The sequence below is a fragment of the Mycteria americana genome, chromosome 18, assembly GCF_035582795.1.
Source record: "Mycteria americana isolate JAX WOST 10 ecotype Jacksonville Zoo and Gardens chromosome 18, USCA_MyAme_1.0, whole genome shotgun sequence".
Lineage (NCBI taxonomy): Eukaryota > Metazoa > Chordata > Aves > Ciconiiformes > Ciconiidae > Mycteria > Mycteria americana.
Genome location: NC_134382.1, coordinates 4356826 through 4373693, shown reverse-complemented (window position 1 = coordinate 4373693; position 16868 = coordinate 4356826). Strand labels below are relative to the sequence as shown.

General features: G+C 55.6%; 2 protein-coding genes across 3 annotated transcripts; one reads left to right on the top strand and one right to left on the bottom strand.

Moving 5' to 3' along the window:
• Positions 1-20: 20 nt before the first annotated feature.
• On the top strand, positions 21-12932 carry DNAJC16 (DnaJ heat shock protein family (Hsp40) member C16). 2 transcript variants are annotated; one of them, XM_075520219.1, is made up of 14 exons: positions 21-310; positions 1259-1325; positions 2282-2597; positions 3456-3640; positions 4977-5081; positions 5685-5843; positions 6218-6348; positions 6592-6775; positions 6969-7151; positions 7401-7477; positions 7965-8045; positions 8149-8247; positions 8686-8853; positions 9287-12932. In XM_075520219.1, exons 1-14 carry the CDS (start codon positions 144-146, stop codon positions 9681-9683), a joined length of 2319 nt encoding a protein of 772 aa, XP_075376334.1. In that variant the 5' UTR covers positions 21-143; the 3' UTR covers positions 9684-12932. The 2 variants fall into 2 exon arrangements, with proteins under 2 accessions (XP_075376334.1, XP_075376333.1); XM_075520218.1 differs by having other exon boundaries at positions 8683-8853.
• Positions 12933-13320: 388 nt separating this feature from the next.
• AGMAT (agmatinase (putative)) lies at positions 13321-16474 on the bottom strand. The gene is made up of 7 exons (XM_075520530.1): positions 16104-16474; positions 15756-15958; positions 14907-14955; positions 14574-14769; positions 14066-14245; positions 13707-13791; positions 13321-13601 (listed from the first exon to the last, which is right to left on the bottom strand). The coding sequence occupies exons 1-7, from the start codon at positions 16472-16474 to the stop codon at positions 13528-13530; spliced, it is 1158 nt and encodes a 385-aa protein (XP_075376645.1). The 3' UTR covers positions 13321-13527.
• Between the last annotated feature and the right edge of the window lie 394 nt (positions 16475-16868).

Below are 16868 nucleotides of genomic sequence, written 5' to 3'. Positions count from 1 at the left end.
GCGCGGCGGGCGCGCCGGAAGCGGCCGCGCAGGGTGGGTGAGGGCGGCCCGTCCGCGGCCCTCGCCGGTCCCCGCAGCGCCGGTGTCCGTCCCGCCCCCGCCGAGCCCGCGGGGCCTCCGCCGGCCCTCTGCCCGCCGGAGCCATGGAGCTGGGGCGGGCGGGCCTGGCCTGGGCCGCCGCCCTGCTGCTGGCGGCCCTGGGAGCGCAGGCCGCGGCGGGGGATTTCGACCCGTACCGCGTCCTGGGGGTCGGCCGGAGCTCCAGCCAGGCCGACATCAAGAAGGCCTACAAGCGGCTCGCCCGGGAATGGTACGTGCCTCCCCTCCGCCCCGGCCTTTCCCCTTGGGCTCCGAGCCCGTCCCCCAGCACCGGGGCGGGACGGGCACACGGACCCGGGGACAGACACACGGTGTCGTTCCGCGTCCCCTCGGCTGACAGGGGTAGGCCGCTGTGCTTTGAGGAGCGGGTGACGCTGCCGGGTGGTGGCATTAGCCACCTCACCTGGCTGCCCGGGCCAGACGAGGCTCAGCAGGCGGTCAGAGACGAGCGCCGGGTCTTCCTCGCAGGCCGAGCGCCATGCTGAAACCAAGCAGACACCTTCCCGCTAGCAATCCGTGCTGTACAACCCTCCCAGAGCCTGGCTACTGGGAGGAACGTTCTCCCCGACTCAACTGAGAACCTTTAATATGCCAGCATCCAGGTCTCGGTTTGATACACGGATGTCCAAGGGGCAACTCAGCCCCCGTGCCGAAGGGAAACGCGTTGGATCTGCGAGCGTCGTGCCCCTCGCTCCGGTGGTGTGCGTGAGAGGCAGGCTCGAGGCGTAGCCTCAGAAAAATCGCCTCACCCGGCACTTTGAGAACCTGCCTAGTTTTGCCCGAGACATCCCCAAGGGCTGCGACGGGAGGTGTTTTACCGGAAGAACCCAGCAGATATGTAGGGCAGCAGCTGAGGGATGCGTCCCTGTAGCGGGTAGGAAAGATGCACGCTCCCTGGGCCTGGGCTCGGGCCGTCGGCGACGGATCGGATGGAGGGACAGGTCTGCAGGCGCACGGCACGCGTCCCAGTGCTGCATTTTGGGATGGGGTTTGGGCAGGGAGAGCACGGGCTGGGTATAAAAATCTGATCTCTGCCTCGGGGATGCTGCTGCCCGCCCTAACTGTCCACATCCCGCTGGCCTCTGAAGGGAGGCTGACGGCTCGCTGTGCCCCACCTGGGGAACTGCTGACCCCCTTTTCCTCCGGTTCTGCCCTGTAGGCACCCTGACAAAAACAAGGACCCGGGAGCAGAAGACAAATTCATCCAGATTAGCAAGGCCTACGAGGTAACACGCTCTTCTCGCTAAACTCTCACTGTCGTTAAAAGTTACATGACCTTATTTTTCCACCTGTGGCCTTGGGCTTTTTCCGCATCTGTCTACACGGGAAAGGTGCTCGACCCTGTGGAGGCAGACGCTGCTGACCAGAAACGTCTCCTTGGCTTTCTCAACAGAGAGCCGCTGGATGACACCAGCGTGGCGTCTGTTGCCAGTACTTTGCTCTGGGTCTGCCCTGTTCTCACTAAAAAGCCTCAGACGAGGAAGGAGTGGGTATTTGCTGAGCCCCGCACGGCTGGGGGCCGTCTCATCCATGTCACGCATCCATATAAGCATTTTGGGGGTGATGTAAGCAATGTTCATCACCACAGGGCTTGACTCGCTTCAAATTATTCTTTGCACAAGTAGGTATTTGCACATCGCTCCCGCACGGCTCTCGAAATCAGCTGCCCCAGTTTCCGGTGGCTGACCCGATACTTCCACGACAAGCGAGCTGAGCCCATGGAAATAAAGCAAATCTTCATCTCCCAGCCAAAAAAACACAGTCTCTCCATGGGGCTTCGGGCCGCTTGCTAAAACTTCTGGTGCTTTCGATGCACTAAGAAAACCCTCCATGTTCAAGCAGACGCTGGCAAAAGCTGCTCCAGAAAAGAGCATTAATGCTTAGAGGGTGTGATGTCCAGGCTCAAGGAGTGATTGGCATCAGAAACGAGTGCAGCAGTCTCGATTTACGGGCTCCCATTCTTTGGCCTTTGCCTTTTTTTAGCCTTCTTTACCACAGCGAGCCTGGAGGTGATGCGATAGTTTCCTTTTCCAGAATATTTATCCCTCTGCCATGCGGCAAAGGCTGCGCGTTCCCTCGTAGCCCGTCCTTATGCAGCTGTAGTTATTTACTACAGGATTATTGTCAGGGCAGTTCCCACTCACGGTTTCAGGCGACCATTCTTCTATCATCTGCTTCCCAGATTCTCTCCAACGAGGAAAAGAGGGCAAACTTTGATCGCTACGGAGATGCCGGGGAAAGCCACCAGCATCGCCAGTTCCACCACTTCCACGAAGGCTTCTATTTTGACGAGTCCTTCTTCCATTTCCCCTTTCATTCGGAGAGGCGCGACAACTCCGACGACAAGTATTTGCTCCATTTTTCCCACTACATCAATGAAATCGTGCCAGATAGTTTCAAGAAGCCTTACCTCATCAAAATAACCTCGGACTGGTGTTTTAGCTGCATCCACATCGAGCCCGTGTGGAAGGAAGTCGCTCAGGAATTGGAGGCACTGGGTAAGGACAAGGCCGTTTAGGCTGGGCGCGCGTCCCTCGCCCGGCACGGCCGTGGCAATTGCCTTCAGCTTTGCAGGGATGAGTTTCACCTGTAGCTTGCCTTGGGGATTTATCCTAATGCTTTCCTGAGCATTACTAACATGGTCATCGATGAGGCCAGATGTTAGAAACGAGGAAAAAACTAGTCCCATAGCTCACAAGGGTGAGATGCCTTTTCTCCTGACCGTACGGCTAGCGGCTTAGTCCAGCGCCGATGATAATAAATGATGGCGTGGCCGAGCGCACCACCACACGTTTGGGCCATCAGCGTAAGCGCTGTGTCGCTCTCCGTCCTGCGCTTGGATGGCTTTGATAAGCAAAGATCCCGGCAGAATATGGCCTCGGCTTTAGGGCCGCTACCATACAGTGATGTTTTGAGGCTTATTGAAGATGTTTGGATGCCAAGGAAGTATTTTTTACTCTCCCCTCCAGCCCCAGCTTCCTTGTTTTGCCCACAGATGTGGTCTGCACGCGCTTCTGGAAAAGCACAAGCTCAGCAGACAGCAGGAGACAAAGGCAGTGTAGTTCCCTCCTACTAAGATTTTTCTCCTTGAGGTTTTAATGTAGCACATGAACTACCGTTGGACAGAAGGAGAGAGGACAGCGTGTTCTCTCTCCCCCCCCCTAGATAGAGCTATGAGTTTTAAATACAATCTTCGAGGACTGCAAGAGGAGGAAAGTACAGAGGTAGGAGGGACAGTCCCACGAATAACTCCCGAGCAGGGTGCTGGGCAAGGGAACGGGTCTTCTGCCTCAATGTTCTACGAGGCGTTTTGGGTTGCCGGTGCTCTTTCACGTGAACCTGCTCTCCTTTTTCAGGAGTGGGAATCGGAGTCGTCCACGCTGGGTACGAAAGGCGCCTCGCCCATCACCTAGGTGCGCACAGCACGCCGTCCCTCCTAGGGCTCATTAACGGGAAAATAACCTTCTTCCACAACGCTGTCATTCGAGAAAACCTGCGGCAATTTGTGGAGAACCTTCTGCCGGGGAATCTCGTAGAAAAGGTACGTTGTAGTAGGAGTGTGTGTCTTCTCGTGTGTGTCTGCCTGTTCATCTCTCTGCAGCTGTTTCGGTGGCTAATCTGTTTAACTCGGCCCCCGAGCTGGTCTGCGTCACGAACATGAGAAGATCCGACTGAGGCTGGTGAAGCGAGGCGTTTTGAGAGCTGTAATTACAGCTCCAAATCCCGGAGCTGTCGGAAGCGATGGCGCGACGTGGCTCCGTACCGCTTCTTGCGAAAGGGCTAATCCCGCTACTACACGGTTACACCAGCGACTTTGTGCGCCTGCTGCTCTCCCGGTTGTAATACCCCACGGCTGCCAGAGCTGTACAAAAGCTACCCCTAGGTTAGGAATCTGTGATCGGGCCTGACCTGCCTGCTGGATTTCACTTCCCTTCTCCTTTCTCGGGGTTTCATCCAGCAAATTGAGGACCGCTCGCTAACTTGTAGGCATTGTCTGCTAAAACTCACCCACGCAGAGACCTGTCGCTTGTTTTGTCCGGTTTTGATTCAGACCTTTGAAACTGGAGCCGGCAGCACAAGCCCTTTCAAAGTTTTAGGTAAAACCTCCTCCTAGATAAAAACATTCCTGCATTTTGGCCTTCCTCGGTTATTTTTGGCAGCGTCCTAAAGCACCCGCCTCCCCTTTCAGTGCGATGTGGCCGGGTCAGCCCCCACAGCGCTGTCACCTGCCTGTCCTCTGCCTGGAGCCTCGTCCACCTCACCTCACTTTCCCGCGGGGTCTTCAGCGAGGGCCACCCTTCCCAACAGACTCTCAGCCGGCTGTCCTCCGGGTATTTGAGTTCTCGTCCCAAAAGCAGGTTCTGCTGTCCCTTTCCACACCTAAAGCAGCCATTTCACCTCCTGCAGCCAGGCGTTCCTCAACAACGAAGCTAGCCTTTAGCTCTCCTCTCCCTGCAGGCCCCTAAACAAGCCGTGATCTCCCTTTTATCTCCTTCCTCTGGGTCAAAGAGGTACCGCAGCTGGAACAGGGCGGGTTTGAATGGAGCTCACGGGTGCCTGTTAACCCTTGGCTTCCCACTATGTATGAAGCGTACGACCCCAATGAACAGTTGTGAGACTGAAAGTGGCATCAGCATTGACTGGAAACAGCCTTGAGAGGGGATGCAATAACTAAGAGGGGTGGTGGGGGTCAAAAGCGATGGTTGCAGTTAAAGCACAGATCGGGCGTAGCTGTTGGAAAGACAAACCCACGGTCTGCTTCCTCTAACACCTGGACAGCTTTTCCAGACTCGGCTCTCATTCAGCCACCTGATCGTGCAGCATTGCACGTGTCTAACGGCGTCGCGGTTAAACTAATGTGCTGATTCTCTTTAAAGATTACAGATAAAAACTACATCCGCTTCCTCTCCAACTGGAAGAAAGAAAACAAGCCCCACGTCCTTCTATTTGATCACATGCCAGTTGTGCCGTTATTATACAAGGTAATAGGATTTCTATCGCTGCGTTGTTGATGTGCAAATAAATCCAGCTGTTCCAAAAGAAAAAGCAATATTGCCGTGAGCAGAGGTGGATCGACACCGCTCAATACTATTGCCCGGTTCCCAGAGAGCAAGGTGATTTGCATCGGTTGAAAATGGCGTGGCCAGATGACCGACTTCATTAGGAGACGGTTTCTCTGTCCTGCCACGGATGTACCCTTAGCGAACGTGAAGGCACGGGTGGGTTTTGGAGGGAGCGGCAACAGAGGCGTGTACTAACCTTTATCGGTAACGAGAGAGACTTTTGCGGCACATCTACTTTGGGTTAGTGGAAAGCCTGTTTCCTAAGAAACCCCTGCTACCGTGCCAGATGTCAGGTTGTAAAATAAAGCTGCAGATCCACTGAGGCTCCCTGTACGATGACTAAACGAATGCAAACCGCAGCTCGGCAAAGGAGAGGAAGGGCTTTTACCTCTCGCGGCACCTGCCCGATGACATTTAAACAGCGGGAGGTGTTCTCGAAGCAAAGTCACCACAGGCATTCGGGGGAGAAAATGTTGTTTGCTCTCTAATGTAAACACGCGCCGGTGCTTTCTTCCCAACCAGCTGACTGCCTTCGCCTACCGAGATTACTTGTCCTTTGGTTATGTGTACGTCGGACTCCGAGGCACCGAAGAGTTGTCCCGTCAGTACAACATCAACGTCTACACTCCCACCATGATGATCTTCAAGGAGCACATCGACAGGCCCGCTGATGTCGTGCAGGTATTGCTCAGAGCCCTCTCCGAGAGCTTATGTGAAACGGATGCTGAGGTTTGCTGACTGAGCTTGCGATGAGGGGTCGGTCGGTGGGGCGTTTCAGAGTAAAGAGCGTTTGTTCTCAGCGGAAACGGGAGCTTCGGCAGAGAGCGACTGTTAGGAGGGAGGGAGCTCGGTAGGCTTCAGCGATGGTGTCTGACCTTTTGAGGAGGGTGGCTGCAGGTAGCGTCCCAGTCTCAGGGCCTCAAAATGTCTTGGGCGATTCCAGCGAGGACCGCGCTGGCTGGCAGCCTTCCCCAGGCTTCGGACAAGAACGTTGCGACAGCTTTACTCTCCTCGTCCTGCCCGGTACTGACCTCTGCTTTCTTTGTCCTCGCCAGGCACGAGATATGAAGAAGCAGCTCATTGACGACTTCCTGTCCCAGAATAAGTTCCTCATGGTGGCCAGACTCACCAACCAGCGGCTGTTCCAGGAGCTGTGTCCTGTGAAGAAGTCTCACCGTCAGCGAAAGTAAGGCTCTGTGGGTGACCTGTCCCCCCGTTTTGTTCCCCGAGGCTCGGGGGCTGCTCCTAAAGCCACCTTTTGTGTGATTCTGAGGGAGAAGGGAAATGACTGCATTGGATCATGCCGGGTCTCCGCATTGTTGGATAGGTCTCTGGCCATTCAGGATCGTTGTGGCTAGTGGAAAGGGGACGGTCATTTCCTCTCACATCCGGAATGGCTCTTAATCCTCCGTCTCGTTGTGTTGCCTAGGCACTGCGTGGTCTTACTTACCGGAGAAGGCGATAAGTTTGCTGAGGCTTACGAGACATTTTTGACTTTTGCTGTGGCCAACACCAAAGACACGCTGAAGTTTGTGCACATCTACAATGATCGGCAGCCGGAATTTGCGGACGCCTTGCTGATGGATGAGGAGAAGTATCGGGGAAAATCAGCTGTGAGGGTTTCCTTTTATTTTTTTTTTCACCCCCTCCTTCTTCTTTTCATCTGTCGTTCTAATTCACATTGCTTTAGGTAGGATGCTATACCTTGATCTGACACCTAATTCTGGGCAGCGATTTGAAGCGTCACATCTGCCCTGTAAAAAGGACCTTCCTCTCTGACATCTGCGATGTTATTGGCTCGTCCAGGTGGTCATTTTGGAGAGACGCAATAACGCGGGGAAGATCGCCTATAAAACCTTGGAGGAGGCCTGGCAAGGCAGCAAAGAGGACAACTTCATCCTCCTGGATCTCCTGGACCAGCTGAGGACAGACCCCGGCCTTCTCTCTTCAGAGACCGTCCTGGCAGACTTGAATGATGAACTCGCTCCCGTAAGCGCACGGCCTTTCCAGCCACCTAAGGACCGTGTTACCTTTTGGGACGGTCCCGTTGTGGTCTGTCATGGGCGTTAGTTATATTTTAAAATACCAAGGCAAGACTCTTAAAGGTTTTCTCGCTCACAGAAGGAAGCTCGTGGCATGCTCCAAAGCTGCTTTGGCTCAGGGTTCTCTTTAAGGGGCGGGGGTCCTATCAGGGTCCTGATTAGTGCTTTTGTCATTTGCTTTTTTCTTTTTCAACAGATGTTCCTTATCCGATGGCTCTACTCCATGCTGGATTATCTCTGGGACTGCTGGGACAGTTTGTTTCACAGTAACTGGTATGGATTGGGTGTTAACGAGTCTCGATAGGGAGCAGGATTGCTATTATCTTGTTCAGATGCGTAGTAGCACCAGGTTCTTATTAACAGGAATGGAGAACATATCAAAACACAGAGGTGCCTGTGCTCTCTGGAGATTTAGGTGAAGAGCGCTGACACCACAGTGACAGTAGCTTCTGCCTCGAGTACTGGGCGCTTTCGCCTTGAGGCTGAGCGTGGACGGTACGCTCCTGAAAACACGTGTCCATTGCCGTTTTTCACCACGTCCCTGTCACCTGATTTTAAAATGGATCCATTTTTGTCCTCCTCCTTTTGGGCGGGAGCAGGACACTGCTCAAAATCTTGGTCGTCTTTAAGACCCCAGGAAACGAGCCGAGTTACTGGGGAAACTGCACGGCATTGCTCGAGGCAGACGGGAACTGAAATTCGAGCAGAAACTGCGCGACTCCTCCCGGACCTGACTGCTGTTTGCAAATCTTCCCCTCAGGCGAGAGATGATGCCGCTGCTGTCCTTGCTCTTCTCTGCGCTCTTCATTCTCTTTGGCACCGTTATCGTTCAGGCTTTCAGGTGAGTGCACGCCAAAACGCCCTAGGGGATCTTACGGTCCAGCCGGCAGCACCTCCGTCCAATCTGGTGCCTTAAACACACACAGGATAATCTTCCTTTGCAGTGATTCGAGTGATACAAGGGACTCTCCTCCCTCTGAGAAAGAAGAAACCGCCGCAAAGACCGAGAAGAACGACGCGAGCTTCGGCAAAGAGAGTAACAGGTTCCCTCTCTCTTTCTCCAGACATGTTTTCAGCTGAAGTGTTGCTTGGGGAGCGCTGCGCAGGGCATGCGCAGAGAGCGTTAGGTGGACGGCAGAGAAGGGCCAGAGTTGCGCGGACGTGGTGCGGTCATCCGCGGGCACAGCGAGGCGAGTAGGCGTGGCGGGTAGCCAGGACCCGGGCCAGCAAGGACAGGGGTGCCCAAACTTGATTATTAAGCGATTCCCACCAAGCTTTGCCCAGACAACATCCTCGGGGGAAAGGTAAAGGTCTGACTGACTTCTTGAAAAAGATCCGAGTCTGGCCGTCGCACCAATTAAACTGGCTTTAGCTACAGGGCACGGCATAAGGAGGCAGGGAACAAGTTCACGGTTTCTCCGTCCTCAGTCACTCCCAGTGCCTCGTTTCCCTTTCACTCGGTCACTGTTTCATTGCAGCAGGATTCCCAAAAAGGGCTTCGTCGAGGTGACTGAGCTAACGGATATCAACTATAACAGCAACTTGGTACGCCTGAGGCCGGGTCACATGAACGTGGTCTTGATCCTGTCCAACTCCACCAAAACCATCCTCCTCCAGAAGTTTGCCCTGGAAGTCTACACGTTCACAGGGTAGGCTGGGGCCCTCTCCCGGGTTTCTCTTTCTCTTTTAACAACTTGTGTAATGCCGCTCTGACGACAAGTTAGGAGTGGCGTTGGCTCGACTGCCAGGAGGGAACGCTTCTGGCGAGCGAAGCGGCCTCCGCGCTCAGCAGCGGCGACGGGCCGCCCAAAACCAAGCGGCCTTTCCCGCCTGTACCCGGTGAAGGTGGCCAGGCAGGTCTGGCACTGCTGCCGCTTTGGCTGTGCCCACATTTCAGCAAACGGAGAGCACGGCAGCGCTGCACGCTAGGTCATTGTCACCAGCGCTGGATTGGGGTAAAGGAGGAGCTGTGGTGACACGGCTCTGCGCCTGCCCTTGTTTACAAAGGCTTACCTGTCCGGTAGGAATCCGCCCGGACTCGGGAGACGCGCTAATCCTGCTTCTCCTCTGCTCTTCCCCCAGGAGCAGCTCTCTCCACTTCTCCTTCCTCAGCCTGGACAAGCACCGAGAATGGCTGGAGTACCTGTTAGAGTTCGCGCAGGATGCGGCCCCCATCCCGAACCAGTACGACAAGCATTTCCTCGAGCGTGACTACACGGGCTACGTCCTGGCTTTGAACGGCCACAAGAAATACTTCTGCCTCTTTAAGCCTCACAGATCGGGGGATGAGGGGGAAACCCCGGGATCGTGCGAGGATTACAATTCCTCGCTACCCACGGAAGCCAGAGGGAAACCCTCCTGCAGCCCGGGATCTAGATCCATCAAAAACAAATTACACAAATTGTCCTTTTGGATGGAACGCCTCCTAGAGGGTTCCTTACAGAGGTTCTATATCCCCTCGTGGCCCGCGCTAGACTGAGGGCTTTTACAGAGATTCTAACGGACAAACTTTTTATGAAGATGACAAGGGACAGCTCTTTCCAGGATTCCACGAACAAGCGTGACGAATGGACCTTAGGTTTTAGATGAACTCTCCTAGGGCCGGCGACTAGAAAATACCTCCCCGTGTCTGGAGCCCGGGAGCGTAGCCAAGCGCGCCGAAATTCCCTCCACTGACTCCTTCGTGCGTTCGGATGCCATACTACCGAAAAGCCGAGAAGTCCGTTTCTCCCTTCTTGTCCTGCCGCATCTTCTTCCCGAGTCGCCCCCGTTCCATCTCTCATTTTACCTCGGTTGAAGAAAAACCCGTGACTTCGCCACCGCGGCGACTCGGTCCGGACCGAAGGCGGCCGGTGACGCAGGTCGGGTCGTGGTTCTCTCTCCCCTTCCCCGTGTGCTTAGCCCATGGTGCATGGTGTAACACTGGCAAGACCCTGCAGACCCTCCCAGGCCCTGCCCTTCCGAAAGGCCTCCTCCCACCAGGCAGTCGTGCTTTATCGGCTTTCCCCGTGGTAAGTGATCTAGAGGACGGTCAGGAGCATCTCCCTCGTAGCAAACCCGTAGCTGGGACTCGCCTGTGGTGCGGGCTAGTAGGCGATCTGCATGTTTCATGCTCCTCGTGTCCTAGTTCCACGTGCAGCTTCACCGGCTAAACCGTAACCGGGGAGGGAAGGGGTTTTGCACGGCCGTAAATACTGTAAGGTGTTGAGCCATTTAAATGTCACATTGATTTCTCAGATGCCTTTCTGCTTCTGTCGATTTTAGACGATGTATCCTAGAGCCATAACTTTTAACTGTGTCCTCGGATTGTAGGCGTGAGCTGCTATGAGCCAGTAGATGTGTAAAAGAAACTCTACCTAGCTGCTAGGGAGTCGGTCCGGGCTCCTTTCAAACACCCTTACATCTGTAGTACAAACCAACCTTTCTTTGTATCAAGGAACCTAAGTCTTCGATGATTGTATTCTTGAAACGTTGCCCCAGAAGTGCTGTAGCATCAGGCCGTCACTTACGTGTCAAACTCCTTTTGGTTTAGGCGTGGGTTGAAGATGCTTGGTTTCAGCCTCTCACCTGTTTCCTTCTTGCCACAAACCTTTGTTTCTCAACACGCAGGCTGCTGCCTGGGGTTTTTGTTTGTTTGCGTTGGGGTTTCTTTGTCTTTTTGAACTCGTAGGTCTGTGTGAAGCTAGAACAGTCGTAAAGCGCAGGGTTTGGTTTGTGCTTTGCTCTAGCAGTGCTCCAACAGCTGCTTTCGACACCGCGGGGGGGAACGGGTGGCCCTTTGTAAGGCGGAGGGAAGGCGAGCGGCAAACTTGCGGCCGCTTTCTGCTCCTCAAGCGATAAAGCAAAGCAGCAGGGTTTCTCTTCGCGGCCAGGACTGAAATCCTGTGGGACTTGCGCTTCCTTTTCACCGCTCCGGGGCAGATGCCATCGCCCGGGCCGGTACTCGCTGCGCCTCCTCCCGCCGCTCGGCGCAGGACCCACGCCCCCGCAGTACAGAGTTGCCGTTAGGCCCCAGCTCTGCCAAAGCACGTGGGTCTGAGTGGGGCAGCCTTTGCCGTAGGGCTCTGAACCCAACGGTAGAGCACTTGGTCGAGAACACGGCGTTAATTAAAAGCTCGCTCGGCCCTTGCCACCTTAGTTACCATCTTAGCAGAGCAGCCAGTAGGAATAACAACTATGCTAATCTCTGAGCTAGCTGCCGATCCCGTACAAAATGCAGGAATGCTCAAGTCATTTGGCTGCCTACGTGACCTAGTTGCTCACAAACCCCTGGCTTGCTGCGTTCTTCCCGCCCTGGGAGCAGATTGGCGTGCTTCAGCCACCACAGGTATCTCAAAGGCCGTGTATAATGTACTTCCAAATAAAGGCTACGATGCTACCAACTGACCCCATGTGAGGTTACTTAATTTTAGCTCAGCAAACTCTGAGCTTGGGCTGCTGCACGAGTGAGGCACTAGAGCCGAGGGAAAGAAGGAAGGCGAGGTCTTCTCCCTGCCCAAGAGCTCCGAGGCGCACGCGTACTGCTGAAATGGAACGTGAGAGGGAACGAAACGCTGGCCTGATGCTGCTAGGTTTCATTTTCATTTGGCTGGAGTGATTGCCGTAGCACTCTTGTGTTTTTCCCACAGCCTACCCTGCAGGACATGGCTAGAGTAAGGTTGTAGCCTGGTGGAAGGCTTCACGTAACTCTTTAAATGTTTGCAGAAGCAAAAAAGAACACTCTCTGGGTCTCTGCTGTCTATTGAGCTCGTCAGAAGCCAGGAGAAAACCCTGGACACGTTAAAAAAAGTGCCTCGTTGGGCTACAGTGAGGGAATTCAGCCCCACCCCAAGTAAGAAGATAAGGCCTTATGGCCTTCAAAATACAGTCGTGTGCTGCACGCCTGCTCGAATCCTTTTTTTTTTTTTTTTTTAATTTTCTTTTTAGCACAGGTAACCTCCCCTTTTAGACAGCGTTTTGTTTAAGGAGTGCTTGCAGCAGTCCACCCTCGCCAGCTGTGGCAGGATGGGAGCACGGCTCCTGTTTAGCTGTAACTCTGCTCTTCACGGCTTTTAACCAGCTCAGACTAACTCAGCTTGTGTCACTCTTTTACGGAAAAACTTCTTTCGTGGCCTGAAGCCAACGCCAGACTGTTCTGAACGCCTCGCTGAGGTAGCGTTAGTGTCCATCGAGGAGCACGGGTGCTTGCTTTCTTGTAGACGAGCGTGGTCGGAGGCTGCTTACGCCTGAGGTCTGTCCGCCCTCTCCCAGCAGTCGCGAGCCATTGGCCCCCTGATAATTTTCTAACGCTGCTGCCTCCAGCGGCGCTTGACCCATATCGTAACGTCTCATCAGCGAAATGCACTTGCGATTCCGTTATGCACATGGCGGTCGGTGACCCAAAGATTGAGAAAATGCAGTCCTAATGCACTATTCTAGCGAAAGCCGAGCAATCGCACACCGCTCAGAAGCTGAAGCGAAGGGATAGAGACCCCCAGTCTAAAGGTTGTACCAAAACTCCTCCCTGTACCGAGCGTGGTGGGCAGCAGCCGTCCGCGGCTGCCTGCCTGCGCTCTGCCATTCACCGAAAGCCTGCCAGGAACTAGTACACTAACGCAGCCCAAGAAGTAGGACTGAAAACTAGGTACATATTTTGCACTTTTGATACTGGGAGGGGGGGGAAATTAACTTATTTGGCAAACTTGTCTTTTTTTATTTTTGGTTTTGTTTTTTTTTTTTTTTTGTATTTGTGAACAGGCACTGATGTCATGTTGTTTTAAGACGATTACAGATTCGCAACCAAAATAAACTATTTTAATGTGTGATGAAGTGGCTCTGTGTTTCCATGTACGAACGGACCACGCCTCCGCCTCGGCTCTGAAATGCCAGGGGCGATCAAACCGCTCCTGCCCCAGGAGATGCCTGGTTATCCCCAGCAGGAAATTCAGTAGAATATCCCCCTACTCTCAGACCGAGCCCCAGGCCACCTTCGGCGGCCCTCCCTTCCTCCGCATTCATTGTCCTGCTGCTGTGTCTTAATGGGAGAAACCTTTTACCAGCGACAGCTTTGCCAAGAGCCCCTATGAGCCAGGGGAGTAATTCCAGCTGAGAGAGCAGAGGCGAAGCGCCATTAGCCTCATCTTTCCCTTTCCCAGGCTAAACACAACAGCTACAGACACCAGTAAAGGGGCTGTTCAAACCCATTTGCTACCTACAGTTTATCAGCTTGAAATTACCTTTTCTAGTGGCAAATGGCATTTATTCCTTGCTGCAAAGCCCGCCTTCGCTGCAACCGGTCAAGGGGAACGGGACACAGAAAGCCTCGGCCGAGGTCGGAGCTGCCCTCACATTGTCTTCACTCCGGGGAGAACGCACAGCATCTCGAACAGCAGGTTTGCCCCCAGGAGGGCCGTGTTACCTAAGACAAGACAAAAAGGCGGGGAAAAAAAGCAAGCCATGAATGCCCGACCGCTTTCACCCACGGCGGTCGGCCGCCTCTGCCAGGGACACGTCTTAGACTCACCAGAGACATCGTACATCGGTGCAACTTCTACAAGGTCACATCCCACTATGTTCAGTCCTTTGCAGCCACGAATAATCTCCAAAGCCTAGGGAAAAAAAAACAGGTTTGGGATCAAGAAACATATCTGACCTGGCAGACTGGTCAGGGCTCTGCTTTCCCCTTGTGCAGCTAAGGAAACCCAACCTATACAGACCAAATCACAGCAGTTCAACATTTCCTTTCCGCTCTGAAATTACCGCTCTGAAATGCTCCCTGGTCTCCCTCACCCTTCGCTTTGCTGCGCTGGTGGCATGACCTCCTTTAACAGGAGCAAAAAACGTTCCCTTCACGCTGGGAAATGAAGCTGCGTTCCCCCTTACCTGCGCAGGCGTCAGCCCGGCTATCTCCGGCGTCCCAGTGCCGGGGGCGTACGCGGGGTCTACTCCATCGATATCGAAACTGATGTACACCGGCTTGTCCCCCATCTGCTTCCTCACCTCCCCCATCAGCGGCACCAGGGACCTCCTCCAGCACTCTTCAGCCGGGACCACCCGGAAGCCCTGCGGGCGCACAGACAGAAAGGCAGGCGAAGCGGAGCATCCCCTGCCCCGCCGGGGATTTCTGCCGGGATAAATCCTCATGCCAGGGCCAAGCTGCAGAGGCGCACCTTGAAGCAGCCTCCGCTCACCCCCCCCTTTCTGATTCTCCGCTCGGCTAATGGCTCGCTGTGCTGGGAGCACTTGTCCTGCGGGCCAAGCCGCTGGCACGGGACGAGACGCAGAAGAGACATTTCTTTTCCCGCTGACGCTAAGGGAATATTAATGACATGGGAAAGTTCATGGCAGGGAAAGAAAGCAGTGCTCGGTGCGTGCCTGCGGCCGCGCTTACCTGGTCCCGGCAGTACTTGTAAGGATCGGGTTCATAGGAGGAGCCTCGGATGCCGATCTGGACCACGCGGCTGCAGTCCAGCAGCCCTTCCTCCACGCAGCGCCGGAACGGGGTCCCGTGGCAGATCTTCTCCCCCAGGGCTGTGTCTCCGGTGTCGGTATGAGCATCCACGTGCACCAGTCCCATGGCACCGTGCCTAGTCGAGACGGGGGAGGCCACGTCAGTCCCCATCCCCTGCGCGATGGCCCTGCCTGCGCCGTGGACGGCAAACCAGGAGCCTTCCCAAGGCTCCTTCCCAAGTCCTTATTCTACATCTCCAGGTCAGAAACTTACTTTTCTGCCACAGCCTGCAGGATGGGGTACGTTATGGTGTGATCTCCACCTGCAACAGGACAGGGAAGAGGGTGTAACACACTGCAAGAGGTGCTCAGCGCTCATGACATTTGTTCCCAGGTGATTTTTGTCCCCTTGCGTTTATTCTGCACTCATTTATACACCCCAGGGCTTCACTCCCTAAGGAAAGCCTGAGGCTCCCGGGTGCAGGTTGCTTCCTCTCTCCTATTCCCTCCTCAGAAAAATGGGGGGACCAGCGAAGACGCGTGACTCTGCTGGCAGGGGCAGCCCGTGGCGTGGGACCCTTGACCAGGGTTATAAATAGGTGCTTGAGTCACTTCTGAGGATGCTGTAACTGATAATTTGCCCCACGTTACTACGTACGCTTGCCTCATTTAGGGATGCCAAACTGCGACAGCTGGAAACTTGAACACGCGTCCAAATCACACCTCGTGCAAAGCAGCACGCTGCCGGGCGCTCGCTCAAGCTCGGGGCTTTTCAGAGGGACACAAACTGCTCTTGCTTTGGGTCCTGCTCACCCGGACACCAAAAGCGCACCGCCGATTGCATTTGCGGTTGAGCTTCAGGCTGTGCACTGAAACAGCCTCTTGGCTGGCCCATTCTCCCCGGTTTTGACACAAGAGGCATCACTGATGGCGGTACTTTCAGCAGAGCGCGTGTAAACGTACCCACGATTTACCCATTTAGCCCATGACTTAGCACAACACCCCGTGCAGCGGACAGATTCATCGCTCACCTTCTACCGTGTTCAGACTGAACGAGGGCAGGAGGAGGGAGTTGGGGTGAGCAGGGATGCGGTGGCAGGGCAGGGAGAGGCAGGGTCCTTACCCAAGGTGAGGGGCACGCAGCCGGAGGCCACTATCCTCTGGAAGGACTCTCGGATGAGGCGGCAGCTGTCGGGCAGGTTGTAGAGGTTCACGTTCACGTCCCCGATGTCAGCCACCTGCAGGGAGTCGAAAGGCGCTGCCCCGGTGCTGCCGTTGTACCTCCTCACCATCACCGACTCGGCCCGGATCTGGCGTGGACCAAACCTGGGCAGAGAGCACGGCCAGGGAAAGCTGCTGGGCAGTTCCCGATGCCAGCACCACGCACCCAGCACTCCTCTCGCGGGAGGAGAGCCGTGCCGGCGGGCCGGAGCGAAGCACCGGCTTCCCTGGCAGCCCAGCTAGCCCTTACCTGGCTCCCGGCCGGTTGGACGTGCCCGTGTCTAGAGGGACGCCAACGAAAGCTGCGTCCAGTCCCTCCGCCGACACCTGAACGGGCAGTTTCATCATGGAGCAGACCCCCACGGGCCGGGCCACGAGCTGGGCGCTGGGGGGCACGTTGGACTGCGAGCCCCAGTGGCAAGGGGCCCCGTGCCCCGGGGCCGGGTGCCGGAGGAGCCCCGTGGACGCACTGGGCGAGGAGCCAGAGGCGGCCAGAAGAGCCGGAGGCCACAGGCTGCGGCGTGGGGTGGCCGCCGCAGCAGCCGCAGACAGCTTGCGAGCGTGGAGCCCGGCTTCCCGGGGCAGCAGCTGGCTGCAGCCAGCCCAGAGCAGGTGCCTCATCCTGCCCCACGGGCTCCAGCCCTCTGCCTCACACGGAGCGGAGCAAGGGGCGCCGCGGAGGCTGGAGTGACGCAGCCGGGCAGAGAGCCAGCCGCCTCCGCCATCCCTCCCTCTGCCCTCCCCGGGGTTCAAAGTGCAGCCGGAAACCCCGCTGCTCGGGGAAGGGCAGAGATTCGGCTTGGGCCTCGCGTTCCCCCTCCCGGCCACCCCCTTTCCCCACGGCGTGGTCTGCTTCCCGGCAAACACCGGGAACCAACGCAGCAGCACGGGGCTTCAGCTCGCGCGTCTCCAAGAGCCTGCCTAGGGATTAGCACGACAGGGCAAGAGGGACGCGCTGGGAAACGTTCCCGTTTTGCTCCCCTCGGGCATTTGCAGAAAGTAAGGCAGCATTTGT